This window comes from Artibeus jamaicensis, unplaced genomic scaffold (genome assembly GCF_021234435.1).
Source record: "Artibeus jamaicensis isolate MK-2021 breed Jamaican fruit bat unplaced genomic scaffold, CSHL_Jam_final contig_288, whole genome shotgun sequence".
Lineage (NCBI taxonomy): Eukaryota > Metazoa > Chordata > Mammalia > Chiroptera > Phyllostomidae > Artibeus > Artibeus jamaicensis.
The window spans coordinates 1,208,641-1,228,328 of record NW_026521645.1 but is presented as its reverse complement, the minus strand read 5'-3'; the positions used below and the strand labels follow the sequence as shown (position 1 = coordinate 1,228,328).

The window sequence follows — 19,688 nt, the reverse complement described above, 5'->3', positions numbered from 1 at the left end:
AGATAGGGAGGAGAGAGTTGTTTTTCTATCCAATTTTCTTGCTAGCCTTTAGCATGCTCAAGCCCTATCTATTCATCTTTCTAGTTTTCAGGGCATTTGAGTTCTGTCCCTTTATCTTTCTAGCTTTTGGCATGCTCAGGCCCTGTTGATTTTTCTTTCTCTGGGTGTGGGGAGTTGGGTTCTGTCCATTCTTCTTTCTAGCCTTTGGAGTACCAGTGTATCAACCTCCCCCGTACGATCTTGGCTAATGGGGGAGAATTCTTGGTGCTCCTTGACTCTCAAGGGTATCAGGGTCAATGGGGACAGGGGCTGTGGGACCCTGCACATGGGGAGAGCTGCTACCTGGGTCCTCTGCTCAGCCCTCACTGGGGCCTCTCCCTCCAACTTGACCAGCCAGCTGCCCTCTGTCTATGGTAATAAACTGTTAATAAAATAGAATAATTATAACAATATACTGTAATAAAAGTTATATAAATGTGGTCTCTCTCATAATTGATCTGATAATTGATATGGCTACTAAATGATTAATGGGCAGGTAGTGTCTACATCAGGGATATACTAGCCAGGGGGATGATTCAGCTCAGGGGGTTAGCGTCCATCTCTGTTGCCTTCACCCCTTTTCCTTTTTCCTGTATGTAACTACTTTTCATTGGATGCTTATTTTTTCTTCCATCTTGTGTTTTGTTTTTAAATACAATAAAATATATATGTGTGTAAAAGTATTCATATTCTTTCATCTTTTCTTAAATTAAAACTCTACTATATGTTTCACAGTATTTTGTACCTTGCTATTTTTTTTTAAGTTGGCATTATGTCCTGGGCATTACTCCAAAGCAATATGTAGAGATCTCCTTTTTACTGATGTATAATATACAAGTGTGTGAACTTATTGTACTTTACTGAATGAACAGAGTCCCCATCCCACTCCTTTTTTTGGCTAGTATAGTGTTGCTCTAGCCTTGTGCATGTGACACATCATATTTTTGTCATTTTTTTTCTGTGGGACAAATCCCTAAAGTAGGATTGTTGCTTCAGAGGATAAATATGCAAGTAAGCTTGCTAGATGTTTTCTCAATGTACCATTTTTTTATTCCCATTACCAGTATAAGAACATACTGTCAAACCTTTGAATTTTTGCCATTCTTATATTAAAAATTGTATATGAATATATCTTAATTTTGCATTTTTCTAATTATGAATGTGGTTGTTGAAGGGCAGTTTTGGTGCCTTATTCTGTGAACTGTTTGTTCATATCTCTTGTCCATCTTTCTATGAGTTGTTAGCCTTTTTCTTAATTTTTTGGGAAGCATTTTATGTTAGAGATTAGTTAATTAGCTAACATAAGAGTATTTTTTCACCCATTTGCACAGTTTTTTATTATAATTGGTTCATAATGATTGTACTTTAAACTGTGATAATTTTGTCTCTGCAAGTCCACTTCTAGGAATTTATCATGAAGTACTATATAGTTACATATGTGTACAAAAGGATATTAATTGTCCCAGCAATTCACTCTAGGTATTATAGCACATGACAAATTCAAATTGAAGGATATTCTACAAAACAACTGGTAAGAGCAGATGTCAAGATCATGAAGGCAAAAAGTAAAAGTTTTTATCCCTGGCTGGTATAGCTCAGTGGATTGAGCGTGGGCCTGTGAACCACACCATCGTGGTTTGATTCCCAGTCAGGGCACATGCCTGGGTTGCAGGCCAGTTCCCAGCAGGGGACTTATGAGAGACAACCATACATTGATATTTCTCTCTCTCTCTCCTTCCCTTCCCTCTAAAGATAAATAAATAAAATCTTTTTAAAAAGAGAGAAATGGAGAAGCTTGATTTAAAACAAAAAAAAAATTTAAAGTTTTAGAAACTATCTTTTCAAATCAGAAGAACCCAAGGAAACATGGGAACTAAATGCAATGTGAAATCCTGGGTTAGACTCTAAACCAGAAAAAAGTAAAAATAAAATAGTGGGAAAGAGGGGAAATTTAAAAGAAACATGTAAATTAGCTAAAGTGGTATAGCAATGTTAATTTTCACATTTGGAAAATTGTACCATAGTTATATAAGATGATAACATTTGGGGAAGCTGGGTAAATGGTATACAGGAACTCTGCACTAGTTTTTTTTACTTTTCTGTAGGTTTAAAATGTTGAAACAAAAAGTTTAAGAATTACTAATTGCAAAAACATTTAAAAAATGAAAACTCCATTAACATTCATCAGTAGTAAAATGCTTAATGTTATGGTACATTTATACAATGTAATAATATGTAGCTATTATAGAGAATGAGGATTTGCAGACAATGATATGCAAAGAGAGATTAAAATAGAAAAGGCAATATACATGTTCTGTTACTGTTAATGTAAAAGTATGTTTTACTTATGAATGTCTCTTTATAAAAATATATAACAAATTTCTAACATTGTTATTACCCATGAAGAATAGAACATTTATTTCCTTACTTTAAGGTTTTACAGCTTTCATTTTTATGTAGCAATTGTAATTTTTAAGCATATGTATTTCATGCCAAAATAATGCAAAACCACAACGCACTCTGTTGTTTTCACTGTTTTATAAAATATTAGGTGGAAGAGAAATTCTGCACCCTAGTATGAAGTTTCCTTAATATTGTCTTGTATAATTTTTTTTTTAGTTCTGGTCTAACATAAATTTTTAGGGATATTTGTACAATGATTCATTGTTTGGTGGCTGTGTCCTACTACTTTGAATGAAATCCCAGAATATAGCAGTTTTGCACAGTGATTTGTTTTAATTACAGATTATGAATTCCTGTATAACCAGAGTGATGTGAAACTTTTTTTAGTCACCTCTCTCTTTAGGAGAGAATCACAGTTTTAGTTAACAGAGCTGAGTCTGGAAGTTTCTTTTTTCTTTTTTTTTTCTTCTTTTTTATTTTAATTTAATTATCGTGCAAGTACAATTTTCTGTCTTTTACCCCCATCCCAGCCCATCCCCACAGTGCTCCCCATCTCCCGCACATTTGCACACCCCTTAGTTGTTCTCCGTGTGTCCTTTATACTAGTTCCTGTAAATCCTTCCCCTTTTCACCGGAAATTCCCTCCCCTCTCCCCTCTGGTCACTGTCCCCCTATTCTCTATTTCAGTGTCTTTGGTTTTATTTTGCTTGCCTGTTTGTTTTGTTGTTTAGCTTCCTGTTAAAGGTGAGATCATATGGTATTTGTCTTTCAACACCTGGCTTATTTCACTCAGCATAATGCTTTCCAGTTCCATCCATGTTGTTGCAAAGGGTAGGAGCTCCTACTTTCTCTCTGCTGCATAGAATTCCATTATGTATATGTACCACAATTTTTTGATCCATTAATTTACTGACGGGCACCTAGGTTGCTTCCAACTCTTGGCTATTGTAAATTGTGCTGCTATGAACATTGGGGTGCATAGGTTCTTTTGGCTTGCTGTTTTAGGGTTCTTAGGATATAATCCTAGCAGTGAAATTGCTGTGTCAAAAGACAGGTCCATTTTTAGTTTTCTGAGAAAATTCCATAGTGTTTTCCACAGTGGTTGTACTAGTCTGCAGTCCCACCAACAATAGATTAGGGTCCCCTCTTCTCCACAACCTCTCCAACATTTGTTGTTTGTTGCTTTGTTTATGATGGCCATTCTGATGGGTTTTCATTTGCATCTCTCTGATAGCTAGTGATATTGAGCATCTTTTCATGTGTCTCTGGATTCTCTGTATGTCCTCCTGGGAGAAATGTCTGTTCAAGTCCTTTGCCCACTTTTTAATTGGGTTGCTTGTCTTCTTAGAGTGGAGTCGTGTAAGGTCTTTTTATATTTTGGAGATTAACCCCTTGTCTGAGGTATCGTTGTCAAATATGTTTTCCCATACATTTGGTTCTCTTTTTATTTTAATACTGTTTTCTTAGGTTGTGCAAAAGCTTTTAATTTTGATGAGATCCCATTTGTTTATTCTTTCCTTTATGCCCCTTACTCTAGGGGACATATCAGTAAAAAGTTGCTGCGTGAAATTTTTGAGATTTTCTTGCCATTGTTCTCTTCTAGGACGTTAATGGTGTCACAGCTTATATTTAAGTCTTTTATCCACCTTGAATTTATTTTGGTGTATGGTGTAAGTTCATGCTCAAGTTTCATTTTTTTGATTGTAGCTGTCCAGTTCTCCCAACACCATTTGCTGAAGAGGCTATTTTTACTCCATTTTATGTTGCTGCCCTCTTTGTCAAATATTAATTGGCTGTAGAGATTTGGGTTATTTCTGGGCTCTCTGTTCTGTTCCATTGGTCCATGTTCCTGTTTTTATACCAGTACCAGGCTGTTTTGATTACAGTGGCCTTGTAATACAGTTTGGTATCAGGTATTGTGATCCCTCCTGCTTTGTTCTTCATTCTCAAAATTGCAGCTGCTATTTGGGGTCGTTTATGATTCCATATAAATTTTTGAAGTGTTTGTTCTATGTCTGTGAAGTATGTCATTGGTACTTTAATAGGTATTGCATTGAATCTGTAAATTGCTTTGGGTAGTATAGACATTTTGATGATGTTAATTCTTCCATTCCATGAACATGGTATATGTTTCCATTTGTTTGTTTCTTCCTTGATTTCTTTCTTCAATGTTGTGTAGTTTTCTGCATACAGGTCCTTGGTTAGGTTTATTCCTAGGGTTTTTTTGTTTTTTGTTGGGGTTTTTTTTTTTTTGCTATATCAAATGGGACTTTTTTTCTGATTTCTGCTTCTGCTGTTTCAATGTTGGTATACAAAAATGCCTTTGATTTCTGGATATTGACTTTGTATCCTGCTGTTTTGCCAAATTCATTAATTAGTTTGAGCAGTTTTTGGGTAGAGTCTATAGGATTTTCCATGTAGCCTATCATGTCACCTGCAAACAGTGACAGTTTTGTTTCCTCCTTTACAATTTGGATGCCTTTTATCTCCTTTTCTTGTCTGATCACTGTGGCTAAAACTTCCAATACTATACTGAATAGAAGTGGTGAAAGTAGATATCCTTGTCTTGTTCCTGATCTTAGTGGAAAAGCTTTTAATTTTTGCCCGTTGAGTATGATGTTGGCTGTAGGTCTCTCATAAATGGCCTTTATTATATTGAGGAATGCTCCCTCTATTCCTACTTTGTTGAGTGTTTTTATCATAAATGGCTGTTGTACATTATCAAAAGCTTTTTCCGCATCTGTTGGTATGATCATGTGGTTTTTGTCTTTGCTTTTATTTATGTGATATATTACATTTACTGATTTGCGAATATTTTACCATCCTCGCATCCTTGGGATGAATCCCACTTGGTCATGGTGTATGTTTTTAATGTATTGTTGGATGTGATTTGCCAATATTTTGTTGAGGATTTTAGCATCTATGTTCAGCAGCGATATTGGCCTGAAATTTTCTTTCTTCGTTGTATCTTTATCTAGTTTTCTGATTGGGATGATGCTGGCTTCATAAAAATAATTTGGGACTCTTCCATCATTTTGAATTTTTGGAATAGTCTGTGAAGAATAGGGGTTAGCTCTTCCTTGAATGCTCTGTAGAATTCTCCTGTGAAACCATCTGGTCCAGGACTTTTGTGTGAGAGGAGTTTTTTGATTACTGCTTCAGTTTCATCAGCTGTTACTGGTTTATTCAAGCTTTCTGCTTCTTCTTCATTGAGTTTTGGAAGATTTTTTTTTTTTTTTTTTTAGAAATTTGTCCATTTCACCTAGGTCTTCAAATTTCTTGGCATACAGTTCTTCATAGTAATTTCTCACAGTCCTTTGTATTTCTGTGGGGTCAGTCGTAATCTCTCCTCTTTCATTTCTGATTATGTTTATTTGGGTTCTCTCTCTTTTTTTCTTGATGAGCCTGCTTAAAGGCTTGTGTATTTTGTTTATGTCTTCAAAACACCAGCTCCTGGATTCATTGGTTTTAGAATTGTGCTTTTAGTCTCTGTGTCATTTAGTTCTGCTCTGATCTTGGTTATTTCCTTCCTTCTACTTGCTCTGGGCTATCTTTGTTGTTGTTCCTTGAGTTGTTGTAGGCATAGGGTTAGGTTGTTTGAAATGTTTCTATCTTTTTTAGGTAGGCCTGTATAGCTATGAACTTCCCTCTCAGAACTGCTTTTGCCATGTCCCATAAGTTTTGGGTTGTTGTGAGTTCATTTTCATTTGTTTCCAGAAACTTTTTTATTTCTCCCTAATTTCATTCTTGACCCATTTGTTGTTTAATTGCATGCTATTCAATCTCCGCGATTTTGAATGTTTTGGGTCCTTTCTCTTGTGTTTGGTTTCCACTTTTAGTCTTTTGTGATCAGAGAAAATGCTCGGGATGGTTTCAATTTTCTTAAATTTGTTGAGGCTTGTTTTGTGTCCTATCATGTGGTCTTTCTTTGAAAATGTTCTATGCGCATTTGAAAAGAATGTATATTTAGCTTCTTTGGGATGAAGGGTTCTATATATATCAGTTAAGTCCATTAAATCTAGGACGTTGTTCACTGCCATAATATCTTTGTTGATATTTTGTTTAGAAGGTTGGTCTATTTTCGACAGTGGGGTGTTAAAGTCTGCCACTATAATTGCGTTGCTGTCAATATCTTTCTTGAAGTCCTCTAAGATATTCTTTACATATTTTGGTGCTCCCATGTTCAGTGCATATATATTTACAATATTTATGTCTTCTTGGTGGATTCTTCCCTTGAGTATTATGAAGTGACCTTCTGAGTCTCTTTTTATGGCCCTTATTTTGAAGACTGTTTTTTCTGATATGAGTATTGCTACTCTGGCTTTCTTTTTCTGGGCGTTTGCTTGGAAAATTTGTTTCTAGCCCGTCACTTTTAGTCTGTGTAGGTCTTTTTTCCTGAGGTGGTTCTCTTGTAGGCAGCATATGTGTGGATCATGCTTTCTTATCCATTCAGCTATTCTATGTCTTTTGATTGTTGCATTTCATCCATTCATGCTTAGGGTTATTATTGATAGGTACTTATTTATTGTAATTTTTATACATGTGCTTCTCATTGTCTCTCTCTTTTCCTTCCTTTCCTTAAAGCAGACCTTTTAGCATTTCTTGCATAGCTGGTTTGGTGGAGGTGTATTCTTTTAGACTTCTTTTGTCTTGGAAGCTCTTTATTTGGCCTTCTATGTTGATTGAGAGCCTTGATGAATAAAGGAACCTTGGTTGAAGGCCTCTGGTTCTCATTACTTGGGATATTTCTTGCCATTTTATTCTTGCTTGGAGCATTTCCATTGAGAAGTCAATTGCTAACCTTATCGGGGCTCCCTTGTATGTTACTTCCTTTTTCTTTCTTGCTGCCTTTAAGATTCTCTCTTTGTCTTGAAATTTTGCCATTTTAATGATGATGTGTCTTGAAGTGGGCCTCTTTGGGTTCTTCTTGATTGGGACTCTCTGTGATTCCTGGATTTGTGTGACTTTTTCTCTCATCAAATTAGCGAAGTTTTCCCTCATTACTCTTTCAAATAGATTTTTTATCCCTTGCTCTTCTTCTTCTCCTGGTATCCCTATTGTTTGGATATTATTACATTTCATATTGTCTTGCATTTCTCTTAATCCCTCTTCATTTTTTCTGAGCCTTTTTTTTTTTCTTTTCTCTTTATGGGAGTTTTTTTCTACTTTGTCCTCCAACTCACTGATCTGATTTTCTGCTTCATCGATCCTGCTTTTGATTCCTTCCACTATGTTCTTCAGCTCCGAAATTGTATTCTTCATTTTCTCTTGACCCTTGCTGATAGTTTCTATTTCCTTTTTCATGTTGATATAGTTTTTAGTGAGTTCATTTTAGCTCCCCTGTAGTCTCTGGTAGCTGATTGTGAGCTCTTTGAACTTCCTGGTAACCAGTGCTTTGAATTCAGTACCTGATAGCTGAGTTGCCTCTATTTCATCTAGCCTTCTTTCTGAGTTTTCCTCCTTTCCTTTCACTGGGGGATTGTTTCTTTGTCTTCCCATTGTTTGTGAGACTCTTCTTGTTAGCTTCAGCTTCTTAAATTGATTTGTCTGGCTTCCTGAATTTATTGTGTAAACTTCTGTGAGATTCAGTGGTGTGGTCTCCTTGATCTCCCCAGATCGCTGGTCTTGGGCTGTTCTTTACATTGGCTCTGAGTTCGTCTTGGGTTTTTGTTGTTTCTGGGTCTTTTATTGTGTGTGTGGATTCTTCCCACCAGCGGTGAACTGATGGTCTCTCTGTTCACTATCCATTTTAATTTGCTGTGCTGGTGAGGGTAGGTTGCACTGAAGCTAGTTCTTCTGTGTGTACAGGGTTTTGAGGATTCTCTTTTGCTGTTGCTCAGTTGTTTGCCCTGGATAGTTTCTCCACTGTTTAGTTGCATTTCCAGATAGGTCTTGGGTTGAGATTTGTATCTCTACTCCCTCCTTCACGTTCTTCCGTTGTTATCTGTTGGTGGTTCCTTTGTTGTTGGGTTTCCTCTTCCCTTGGGTATCCTGGTGTTCACTGCTTCCACCTACTCTTTGTGTGTGTGTGTGTGTGTGTGTGTGTGTGTGTGTGTGTGTGTGTGTGTGTGATCAGTTGGAGGGGAAGGCAAACTGGTTTATGACTGCAGGAGAGTATTCTATGACATTACAGTAGCAGCCAGTAGAGTAGAGATAGGAGATCCCCTGGCTATGTATAGCGATAACCATAATCTTCAACTCAACTAGCCACTTCTTAAAAAGGATGGAAAGAAGATAAGGCTCTTGTTGGGGAGGGAAGGTTTGTGATTTGGATCTAGAAAGGAGTGAGGTTGAGGGAGGTCAGATTCTGAGGTAAGGTGACAATAAAGGATGGTAAATAGGTGTAGTGTGAGAGAGAATAGAGTTAACCACTACAGTATTATACTTTAGGCAACAATGAAGTGGGCTATTTACAATAGTATGTAGCAGCTATTATTTACAATAATATTAGAGCAACAATCATATGACAGAATCTATGATATACCAAGGTTAGGGAGTATTGAACCTTCAGTATTGTGCTAATTGGGCAAGGGGAAGTAAAGGACAGTAAATTAGCAATACAATATGATTGAGGGGAGAGGGGAAACCTTTCAAGTGATACAATATATCCAGCCAGGGTAAAGAAGACTATACAGAAAGAGAAGGAATACAGAGATACTATTAAAATAAAAGATGTAAGAATAATGAAAAAATACAAATAAGCAGTAACGTAGTTTTTCTGTCATAGCAAAGTGAATTTTGTCTCTCTGTCTCTACTGTTGGGATGCCCCCTCTTTGAGTCCAACTCTGGTCTTTTCATTGTTCCAAGTCTTTTGTCTCACTTGGGGGGATGGGAGTGAAAAGAAAGAAAAAAAGCAGCAGAAGGGAGGAAAAAGTGGTAGGTTTGGAAAGAGAGGAAGAAGGAATTAAAAAAGAAAGAAGAGGAGGGTAAAAGTATTGAAAGATAAAACAAATAAAAGAGTATTAAAAAAAAAACCCTCTTGTTGGATTTCAGCTGGTCAAACCTTTTTTTCTGGTCACACTAGCTGCTGCAGTCTGAGGGGCGATTGGTGTGGCCTTTCTCCCTTCTCGGTGAATTCAGCTGGTCTCACGAGATCCGGACCGGTGCCCCACTAAGAGCAGACTTTCCCCAGGATTCACAGTCCTGGGCTGGGGTTTGGGCACGCACTCCTGGCCAGGCTTCCCTGGTCCCTCAGGCTTGGGCGAGAACCTTTCCCAGTGCTATGTGGGAACGCAAGGGCGACTCTCAATTCTCCTAAGCTGGCGACCACAGACTCCACTGGTGATCAAAGCCCTCTGGTTTGCTTCCTCGTGTCTATTCCCTTCTCTGACACTTTAAGTAAACAGATCTTTTCTGGCATTTTCAAACTGCACCCAGCCGGGTAGGGAGGGAGCTGATGACCGGCTCTCTCCCAGGACCTTGCTGCCAGCCCTTGGCTCCCAGAGACCGAGGCGGACCGGCTGGGGCCCTGTTGCACCCTGGCGGAGGGCCTCTGCGCTGGTTCTCTCAGACCTCATTGACCTGCAGTCGTCTCCTCGCAGTCTGGTCATTCAGTGTCTGCTCCAATTTCTGGAGTCCTATCTTCCCATACACTGAGTCCCTGTTGGCTATCTGCTGCACTCCTCCGCAGATCAGCCAGATTTTTCTCCAGTGCGTGCGGGGGAAGCGGAATCCTTTGTCCTACTCCGCCACCATCTTCCCCTGCAAATTTGGAATTTTCTTTTCTTCTCAAGCAATACAATATTAACTCCTCAAATTTAAAAAAATCAGTGAAAATCTTACAGTTTCCTTGATGGGTAGTATACAGTCTTTTAAACAGAATGCTAGGGAGCTTGCCATTTATTCACCTAAAAGCTAACTTCTTTTTCTTAAGTATATTTTATTGATTATGCAATTGCAGTTTTCCTAATTTTTTTCTCCCTTTTATTCCCCCTCCATCCTGTACCCCACCACCCTCCAGCATTCCCCCACCCATAGTTGATGTCTGTGGGTTGTACATTTAAGTTCTTCGGCCTCTGCTTTTCTATTCTATTCTTAACCTCCCCCTGTCTACTGTATGCCTATCAATTATGCTTCTTATTCTTTGTACATTAGATTAGAGAACTACAGAAGGAATTCAAAACAGTATTAAGAATTAAACTTATGAGGGCATCAGAAACTACTTCAAAAGTAAGTGGCTTGAAGCAGCAACCATTTGTGATAATTTGTGGGGTTAGCAGTTTGGGCTATGCTCAGTTGGAGGCTCTTCTCTAGATTTGATTGCAGTTACACTTCTACAGTCATCTGCAGGCTTAAATGGAATTGGATGATTTCCTCCTATGCCAGGGAGTTGTTGATGACTGTTCACTGATTGGTCTAAGGGGCATCCATTAGGAGGGGTTCAAATACTCTCATCTTCCTGTTCCTAAAAGGGATTTCTCTACTTGGTCTTTTTTTCTTAAGAACTTTTGTCACTTTTATGTTTTTTTAAAGATTTTATTTATTTTTTAGAGAGGGGAAGGGAGGGAGAAAGAGAGGGAGAGAAACATCAGTGTTGACTGGAAATGGAAACAGTGACCCTTTGATTTGCAGGCTGGCACTCAACCACTGAGCCACACCAGCCAGGGCTCCACTTGGTCTTGAAGGCCTCTGAAGGCCCAGGTTCAAGTCCACGTTGTCACTTCACCTGACATCTGTTTGTTAAGCCAGCCCCAGTCCAGGAAATCATAGAAATGGACTGTATCTATTGATGGAATTGGCAGCACAGTCATATTGCAAAAATGTTGTGTGTACAGAAAAAGAGGAACTTGTGGCTCATTTTGCAGTCTTATTTTTAAAATATACTTTATTGATTATGCCATTACAGTTGTTCTATTCCCCCCCTTCATTCCCCTCCACCCTTCAAACCCCCTCCTCCACCATTTCCCCCCTTTAGTTTATGACCACGTGTCTCAAGTTCTCTAGATTCTATATTTCCCATACTATTCTTGCCCTCCCCCTATTTTCTACCCACTGTCTATGCTACTTATTTTCTGTACCTTCTCCCCCTTTCTCCTTCCACTCCCCTGTTGCTAACCCTCCATGTGATCTTCATTTCTATGGTTCTGCTCCTGATCTAGCTGTCCTCTTAGTTGGCTTTTGTTTTAGGTGTGGTTCTTAATAACTGTGAGTTTGCTGTCCTTTCACTGTTCATCTTTTTTATCTTCTTTTTCTTAGGTAAGTCCCTTTAACATTTCATATAATAAGGGCTTGGTGATGATGAACTCCTTGAATTTGGTCTTATCTGAGAAGCACTTTATCTGTCCTTCCATTCTAAATGAAAGCTTTGCTGGATAGAGCAATCTTGGTTGTAGGTCTTTGCTTTTTACGACTTGGAATACTTCTTTCAGGCCCCTTCTTGCCTGTAAGGTCTCTTTTGAGAAATCTGCTGACAGTCTGATGGGAACTCCTTTGTAGGTGACTGTCCCCTTATCTCTTGCTGCTTCTAGGATTCTCTCCTTCATTTGAATGTTGGCTAATGTAATGATGATGTGCCTTGGTGTGTTTCTTCTTGGGTCCAACTTCTTTGTGACTCTCCGAGCTTCCTGAACTTCCTGGAAGTCTATTTCCTTTGCCAGATTGGGGAAATTCTCCTTTATTATTTGTTCAAATAAGTTTTCCACTGGTGCCTGTTCCTTTTCCCCTTCTGGTACCCCTATAATTCCGATGTTGGAGCATTTAAAGATGTCCTGAAGGTTCCTAAGCCTCTCCTCATTTTTTTGAATTCTTGTTTCTTCATCCTTTTCTCTTTGGTCATATTTTTTTTCTGGTCCACTCCTTTGATTTGAGTCCCAGTTTCCTTTCCATCACTATTGCTTTCCTGTGCATTTCCCTTCATTTCAATTAGTTTAGCCTTCATATGTTCCTCTAATTTGTAACTAAAATCAGCTAGTTCTGTGAGCATCTTGATCACCAGTGTTTTGAACTTTGCATCAGAAAGTTTGGCTATTTCTTCGTCACTTAGAGCTTATGGGCTCTTATGGGCTCTGGGGCTTTCAGTTCTTGAGCCATAATGTTTTGCTCTGTTCCCGCCTGTTACTGATGAGGAGCAGAGCCTTAGGTGTTCACCAGGGCAGGCCCATCCAGATCGCTGGTTTGTGATGCTGTATGTGGCGGCGGGGTCAGAGTGGGACAATGGCAGTCCCCTCTGCTGCTTCCCACCACTGGAGCCTGTGCGGTCCATCTCACTGCTCACTCCTTCACCGGTTTATCTGCGTGCGAATTTGTGACCATGGTCAGCTCTCACTGGGTCCTCCCGCTGTTACTCCACACCTAGGATCCACCCACGGCTGCCTGCGCGCTTGGGTCACGAGACTGGGTCAGTTCGTTGGATCTTTCCTTCCTGACTCAGCTCTGTTGCTGGCTCTGCTCCTCTTACCGGTTTGGCTGAAGTTTTTGTTGTTGTCAGACTTCCATATAGTTCAATTTTCTGTGGTTTGGCTGCGTTTTTGTTGCTAAAACTTTGTTGTTTTTAAACTTGGTTGTGCAAGAAGGGACAGCATTTCCACCTATGCCTCCATCTTGGAGGAATAAATCTTGACAAGATTTGATCTTGGACTTCTAGCTTCCTGAACTGGAACTTGGTGAACTCCTCCCATTTTTGCAGTCTTGTGCAAGAGCGATAGGATGAAATTTGCATTTTAGAATTATCATTTGAGTGTAATGTCAAGAAAGATTTGAAAGAGGACAAGGAAGAGGAGTCAAGGTGAGACAAGGCCATTGAAGTTATCTGTGGGAGAGATGATAATGTGTTTTAGTAAAGGCATCACGACACATTGCTTTTAAATATCTCAATATGTTCCATACTGAATTATAAAAGGACAAAATAAAGATGGGAGACAATGAACTGATTGTGAGAGTAGATCAGGCTCAACTGGAAATAACTGGCTAAGTTTTGATGAAGCCTTTCTAATTAGCTCAGATAATTTAAAAGAGAAACCTGTGACACTTTTTCTCAGCTACTGGCTACCAAGAACTTAGAAAGAATTGAAAGTAAGGGGCATTCATTTTTGTACCTTATATCCAGGTGCCCACACAAAGTTACCACTGTACCCAGACCTGCCTGGTGCTTTTTTCTCACCTCTCACTGTTACCAGCCAGGGATGCTTGATAGTTCAATTAAAGTAATTTGTGTAGAGAGGAGAGTGATGTAATATTTGCATTTTAGAAGAAATTTAAATTAAAAAACTATAAAAACTAAAAAAACTATAAAGTGAACAAAAAAGTGGATTGTCTGGCTTTTTGCAAAGGGTTAATAGCATAAAAATATATGCACACAGAATAAAGTGTGCATCTTTTAAAATATTAAATCAGCATTATAGTCACATGGGTCTCTATCCTGGTGGTCTACATAAATATACCTTCATTTCCTTGGAAAGAGCACTAAACTACAGAAGCTGCAAATGAAAAATAGGGTAGTCTTCCTACTCTTTCTACTTGTAGCTGTTTTTCATTTTTTTGAGATTCTTGTGTGCATGTATTTAAATAATATAAAATATATAAATAAAACAAAATGATTAATAAAAATTATTTAAATAAATAAATAAGACAAATAAATGATAAATAAAACAAATGATTTGAGAGGAGTAGGCCGTTTGTTGACATTCACCCTACTCGTTGACTGATTGGCAGCAGTTGTTTTGCAGTATAGGGTGCATTTATTTATTTTTTTTTAGAGAGAGGGGAAGGGAGGAAGAAAGAGAAGAAGAGAAACAGCAGTGTGTGGTTGCTTCTCGCTTGCCCCATACTGGGAACCTAGCCCAAAACCCAGGCATTTGCCCTGACTGGGAATTGAACTGATGACCCTTTGGTTCACAGACCAGCACTCAATCCATTGAGCCACACTAACAGGGCATTCTTAATTTTTTGTTAAATCTATATACTAACATAGTTTTTGCTCCTTTTTAAAATTTACCTATTTTATATCATTTCTTTGCTGAAGAAACTGAGTCACTTTTTTCAATTTTTTCCTACATTCTGGGTTTTGGTCTTTTTAAAAGCCAAGAGAAAAGACATTAGTTTGATTGTTATGACTCTTATCTTCCTACATTTACTTTTGTCTTTTATAACATTGAGATTTTTAAGGAGAACAGGCCAGTTGTTTTGTTGAATGTTCCACAGTCTGGATTTATCTGATCATTTTGTCCTAATTACATTCTAGTTAAATCATAAAGATGTAATTTTACCTCTTGAAGACTTAAAAATATAAACATAGGAATAGTGTGTGTGTGTTTTAAAAAGTCTTTTGTAAGTTTACTTCCAGTTCTACCAAGTGCTAGCAAAGTCCCTGATCTTGTTGTCATAAGCATTTTCAGAATCAAAGAACATTAAATTGACAGGAATTTTAGATTCCATCTCCAGAAGTTACAACTGCAAAAGATAGCTGAATAGGCATGGTCTGAAAACAGAAACAGAAAGCTGGATTTTGACACTTTTAGTTACAGAGTATGTTTTCAGATTTGACCTAATCTTTATTGTTTTTCTTCCAACCACTTAATTTAAATCATCTATGCTTCCCTGAAGCTTTTGAGCATATGACTCTAATACCTACCCATCCTTAAATAACTAGGGAAACTCAGGCTTAGAGTGGCCAAAAGTTGCTAAGGAACACATAATTCATAAGAAAATAGTTAGGTCCTAGAACCTCAGTCTCTTGAAGACTCAGTTGATTTTGTACCAAAACTCCAGTGATTTATATTTATAGAATGAGCAGTAAGTCTATAATCTTGGTACCTTCTATAATTAGGGAAGATGAAAGAACCAGGGATACCACAGAATGAAGTTATATCTTAAAAGATAGGTTCAAAATTTATACTGTGTGTGTGTGTGTGTTAGACATCACTTTAGGATAATGGATTTTAAAAATCACTTTGCTCTTTTTCATAATAACTTTCTTCATTTTTTAGCCTCAAGGCTTTGGCCGACCAACTGTGTACCATGCTGCTATTGTAATCTTCCTTGAATTCTTTGCATGGGGTCTATTGACAACTCCAATGTTAACTGTAAGTATTGCTGAATTGAGTCCTTGTTTATAAGAGCAAAAGAGAAGTGCTTAAATGTATGTTCACAGGGCCATATGTCTAAATATGTATTAGAGAGTAGTTCTTGACAATAGTTTAGGACTGTTTAGTACATTGGGTTGTTTCCACTGTGTAGATGGAACCACCAGCAACAAAACACCTGGACTGCTTGTAAATATTCCTGTAGCAAGACACTCCTCCTGAACTAGAATCTTGGTTCATAATGAATAAGCTATATATACATATTAAAAGATAGTTAAAATAGCTTAAAGGAAATTATCACAAACCTTCATTGAAGTTTATAAATTACTTTATATGGATATGATGGTCTTCGACTTAAGAACATAGTAAATAGGAGATTGGTAAGTATCTTGTAACAATGAAAGTGTTGATAGTAAAAATGTCCAAATTTCTCTTTCTGGTAACTTACCTACAGATACATGTATATTTTAATCCTCACCAGATACATGTTTATTGATTTTAGAGAGAAAGAACAAGAAACATCAATGTAAGAGAGAAACATTGATTGGTTGCCTCCCATACACATCTCAACTGGGGATTGAGTCTGCACCCTTTTGGTGTACAGGACAGTGCTCCAACCTACTTAGCCACTTGGTCAGGGCTTCAGCCGTGTCTTTGCAAAGGCTGTGTTGAATTCCTTAGAAAGAATTTAGATGTTTGATATATGGGTTAGAGGAAAGGGAGATGCTAAGAAAAGATTAGGGTATAGATTTTAGGTGCCTAGTTACTATTTAACACTTACTTTTAATAAAGATATTTTGAAATTGGCTTAAATTTCAGTTGCCTTAATTGCTCTTGAAAAATCACTGCAATTAACTCTTCCCAATCACCATTTCAGCTTACCCAAAAGAATCCCTTTGGACACAAATAAACTTTGTTTCCAATTAGGTTTGGAAATAGAGAAGTTAAGAGTGTGTCTATTAGTCTTACATAAGATTTCGCTATACACACTTGGAAAAGTTTTAACTTCTTGTGGCACATTTAAAATACAATATGAGGGACTTCTGGCCAAGATGGAGGCGTAAGTGGAAACATTGTACCTCCTCACACAACCAAGTTTATGAACAACAAATATTTAAAACCCAGAATGCAACCAAAACAGAAAATTAAACTGTACCGAAGTCCGACAATAATGAACCATTCATCCAGACCAGTAAAAGGGGCAGAGTCAGCAGCTGGCAGAGAGGGGTCACACAGGAAAAAGCAGCCAGACCAACCCGGGCACACAGGCAGTGGTTGGCAGATCCCAGGCGTGGGATGGCAATGGGCAGACCCCGTGAGGGCGCAAAGCGGCTGGCTGACCGCAGTCACACATTTGCACGGATAAACCAGGCAAAGGAGCAAGCAGTGAGATAGATTGCACAACCCAGGGCCCCAGCACTTGGAAATAAAGCCTAAAAGCACCAATTAGAAAAACTTTCGGGAGGTCGAGGTGCTGGGAAAGGCTCCCAGACTCACAGAGAGTTTGTTGAAGAGACCCACAGGGTTCTGGAGGGTGCACAAGCCCACACATCTGGGAACCAGCACCAGAAGGGCCCAATTTGCTTGTGGGAAGCAGCAGAGGGGACCAAAATCTGAGAGCAGGAAAAAATGCCATTGCCCCCTCTGACCCCACTTCCACATACAGCATCACAACCCAGCGACCTGGCTCTGCCCCTCATACATAACAAGCGCAAACTGACTAAAACATTATGGCTGAAGAAGAAGAATAGCTCAAAGCCCCAGAGCCAATACTTCTAAGCAACCAAGAGACAGCCAACCTATCGGGTGCTCAGTTCAAAACACTGGTGATGCTCACAGAACTGGTTGATTTTAGTCACAAATTAGATGAACAAACAAAGGCTGCATGAAGTGAAATGAAGCAAAATGCACAGGGAAACAATAGTGATGGGAAGCAAACTGGGACTTACATCAATCAAGTGGACCAGAAGGAAGAAAAAACGACCAAATAGAAAACGATGAAGAAATAAGAATTCAAAAATATGAGGAGAGGCTTAGGAACCTCCAGGACAGCTATAAACATTCCAACATCTGAATTATAGGGGTACCGGAAGAGGAAGAGCAAGAAACTGAAAACGTATTTGAACAAATAATGAAGGAGGACTTCCTGAATATGGCAAAGGAAATAGACTTCTAGGAAGTCCAGGAAGCCCAGAGAGTCCCAAAGAAGTTGGACCCAGGGAGGAACATACCAAGGCACATCATCATTACATTAGCCAAGATTAAAATGAAGGAGAGAATCCTAGAAGCAGCAAGAGATACGGGGACAGTCACCTACAAAGGAGTTCCCATCAGACTGTCAGCTGACTTCTCAAAAGAGACCTTACAGGAAAGAAGGGGCTGGAAAGAAGTGTTCCAAGTCATGAAATGCAAGGACCCACAACCAAGATTGCTCTATCCAGCAAAGCTTTCATTTAGAATGGAAGGGCAGATAAAGTGCTTCTCAGATAAGGTCAAGTTCAAGGAGTTCATCATCACCAAACCCTTATTATATTAAATGTTAAAAGGACTTATCTAAGAAAAAGAAGATAAAGAAACATGAACAGTGAAAGGACAGCAAACTCACAGTTATTAACAACCACATCTAAAACAAAAAAAGAAATTAAGCAAACAACTAGAACAGGAATAGAACTACAGGAATAGAGATCACATGGAGGGTTAGCAACAGGGAAGTGGTAGGAGGAGAGAGGAGGAAAAGGTGCAGAGAATAAGTAGCATAGACGGTAGGTAGAAAATAGATGGGGAGGACAAGAACAGTATGGGAAATATAGAATCTAAAGAACTTGTGACACGTGGACATGAACTAAAGAGGGGGAATGAGGGGAGTGGGTGTGCAGGGTGGAGGGGAATGGGGGGAAATGGGACAACTGTAATGGCATAATCAATACGTTTAAAAAATAAAAAATAAAATATGATTAATTAAAATTACAACTTGGGTGGAGCAGTCAGTTGAAAAAATTGCCATTGCTTTTTATCCTGTTTTATTCTTTCTCATTGTGCACTTTTTTTCTTCATAATGCTTTAATGTAGAAGGTAATTGGTTATTAGCTAATGGACATAAGTAGTCCCCAGTTTAAGTTTCATGAGATTTTGCCTGCTATGCTCATCACAGTTTGCCTCAATATGGCAAACAGAGTTAGTACTCAGTATGGTTTTTCTCTGAACAAATATATGTGTTGCAGGTACACATGTATATATGTACCCAAGTGATTGTTTCTTTAACACATATTGTTAGTACGAATATAGAGACATCAGTCCACTTAATTTAAGAAGCTGTGTTATTTAATTTTTTGCCCCAGTTTTTTTCTCCAGCTTTTCTAGGTTACAAAGTTAAGAGTTTCAAAATAGTATTTTTCTGATGAAACCAGTTGCTTATAATCTGTTGTGGTCAATCAGCAGGTTTCTCAATGCAGAAGTAATCCAGTAGTTATTCTTTATTTGTTAAAAATTCAAATAGAATTGAAGAACGGTTTAATATTTTTGATGCCCTGTCAGGAATTCTGCAGCCTCCCTTTTGACTCTAAACCAGATTGTCAGCTCCCTTTTAATTTTAATTAAACTAGTTAATTTTAATATGCCCCAGGGACTGATGCACCTTCCTTCTTTTTGTACACAGCAGATTTTTTTCTTTTGTGCCCCTGTTAGACCTAGGCAGCTCCTGTCTTTTTGCAGTTTCTAAGCAGTGGTGCTGTTTGCAAGGATTTGGTTAAAGTGAACATTTATTTGTGAGGAGCACAGAGTTGCTAGTATCACTTTGACACTGTAGTGTCACAGAAGTGTTGCTGTGTTAATAGATGTGCTTATTCTTATTTTCTAAGGTCTTGATGTTAGTAAATTAAGCCAGACCTCCTTTACTTTTCTATCTTCCTCAGCCTTTATGCCACAGTTTGCTAATAATTCTTGTTTGTTTTATTTCATGCAGAGAAATGGCTCACTCTCTTTTTTGGAAAAAAAATTTCCTTTGGCATATCCATTTTACTTTTTGCCTTTTTTGATTGGAAAAAGAAGTGAATAATAATAGGTGGTTTGTTAAGGAAAGGACAGAATTAGGTCATTACAGCTGGATTCATTTATCCTGCCTATCCTTTATGTTGTAGGTTTCTAGTTCTTAGCATCCTGAATCTGTCACACAACCAATTTTAACCATAGTTTAACTGGTAGGATGGTGGTGGTTCTTATGTGTTTTC

At 38.3% G+C, this 19,688-nt stretch overlaps 1 protein-coding gene across 3 annotated transcripts in view; it reads left to right on the top strand.

Annotated features, from left to right (window-relative positions):
- The window catches only part of MFSD14B (major facilitator superfamily domain containing 14B), a 159,320-nt gene that overhangs the window by 32,577 nt on the left and 107,055 nt on the right, over window positions 1-19,688 (top strand). For 2 of the 3 annotated variants that reach the window (XM_037157074.2, XM_053662796.1), the window contains exon 2: window positions 15,367-15,462. The exons of the other annotated variant lie outside the window; for it this stretch is intronic. In XM_037157074.2, the coding sequence (XP_037012969.2) occupies window positions 15,367-15,462 (96 nt within the window). The remainder of the gene's footprint in view (window positions 1-15,366; window positions 15,463-19,688) is intronic. 3 annotated transcript variants of the gene reach the window in all.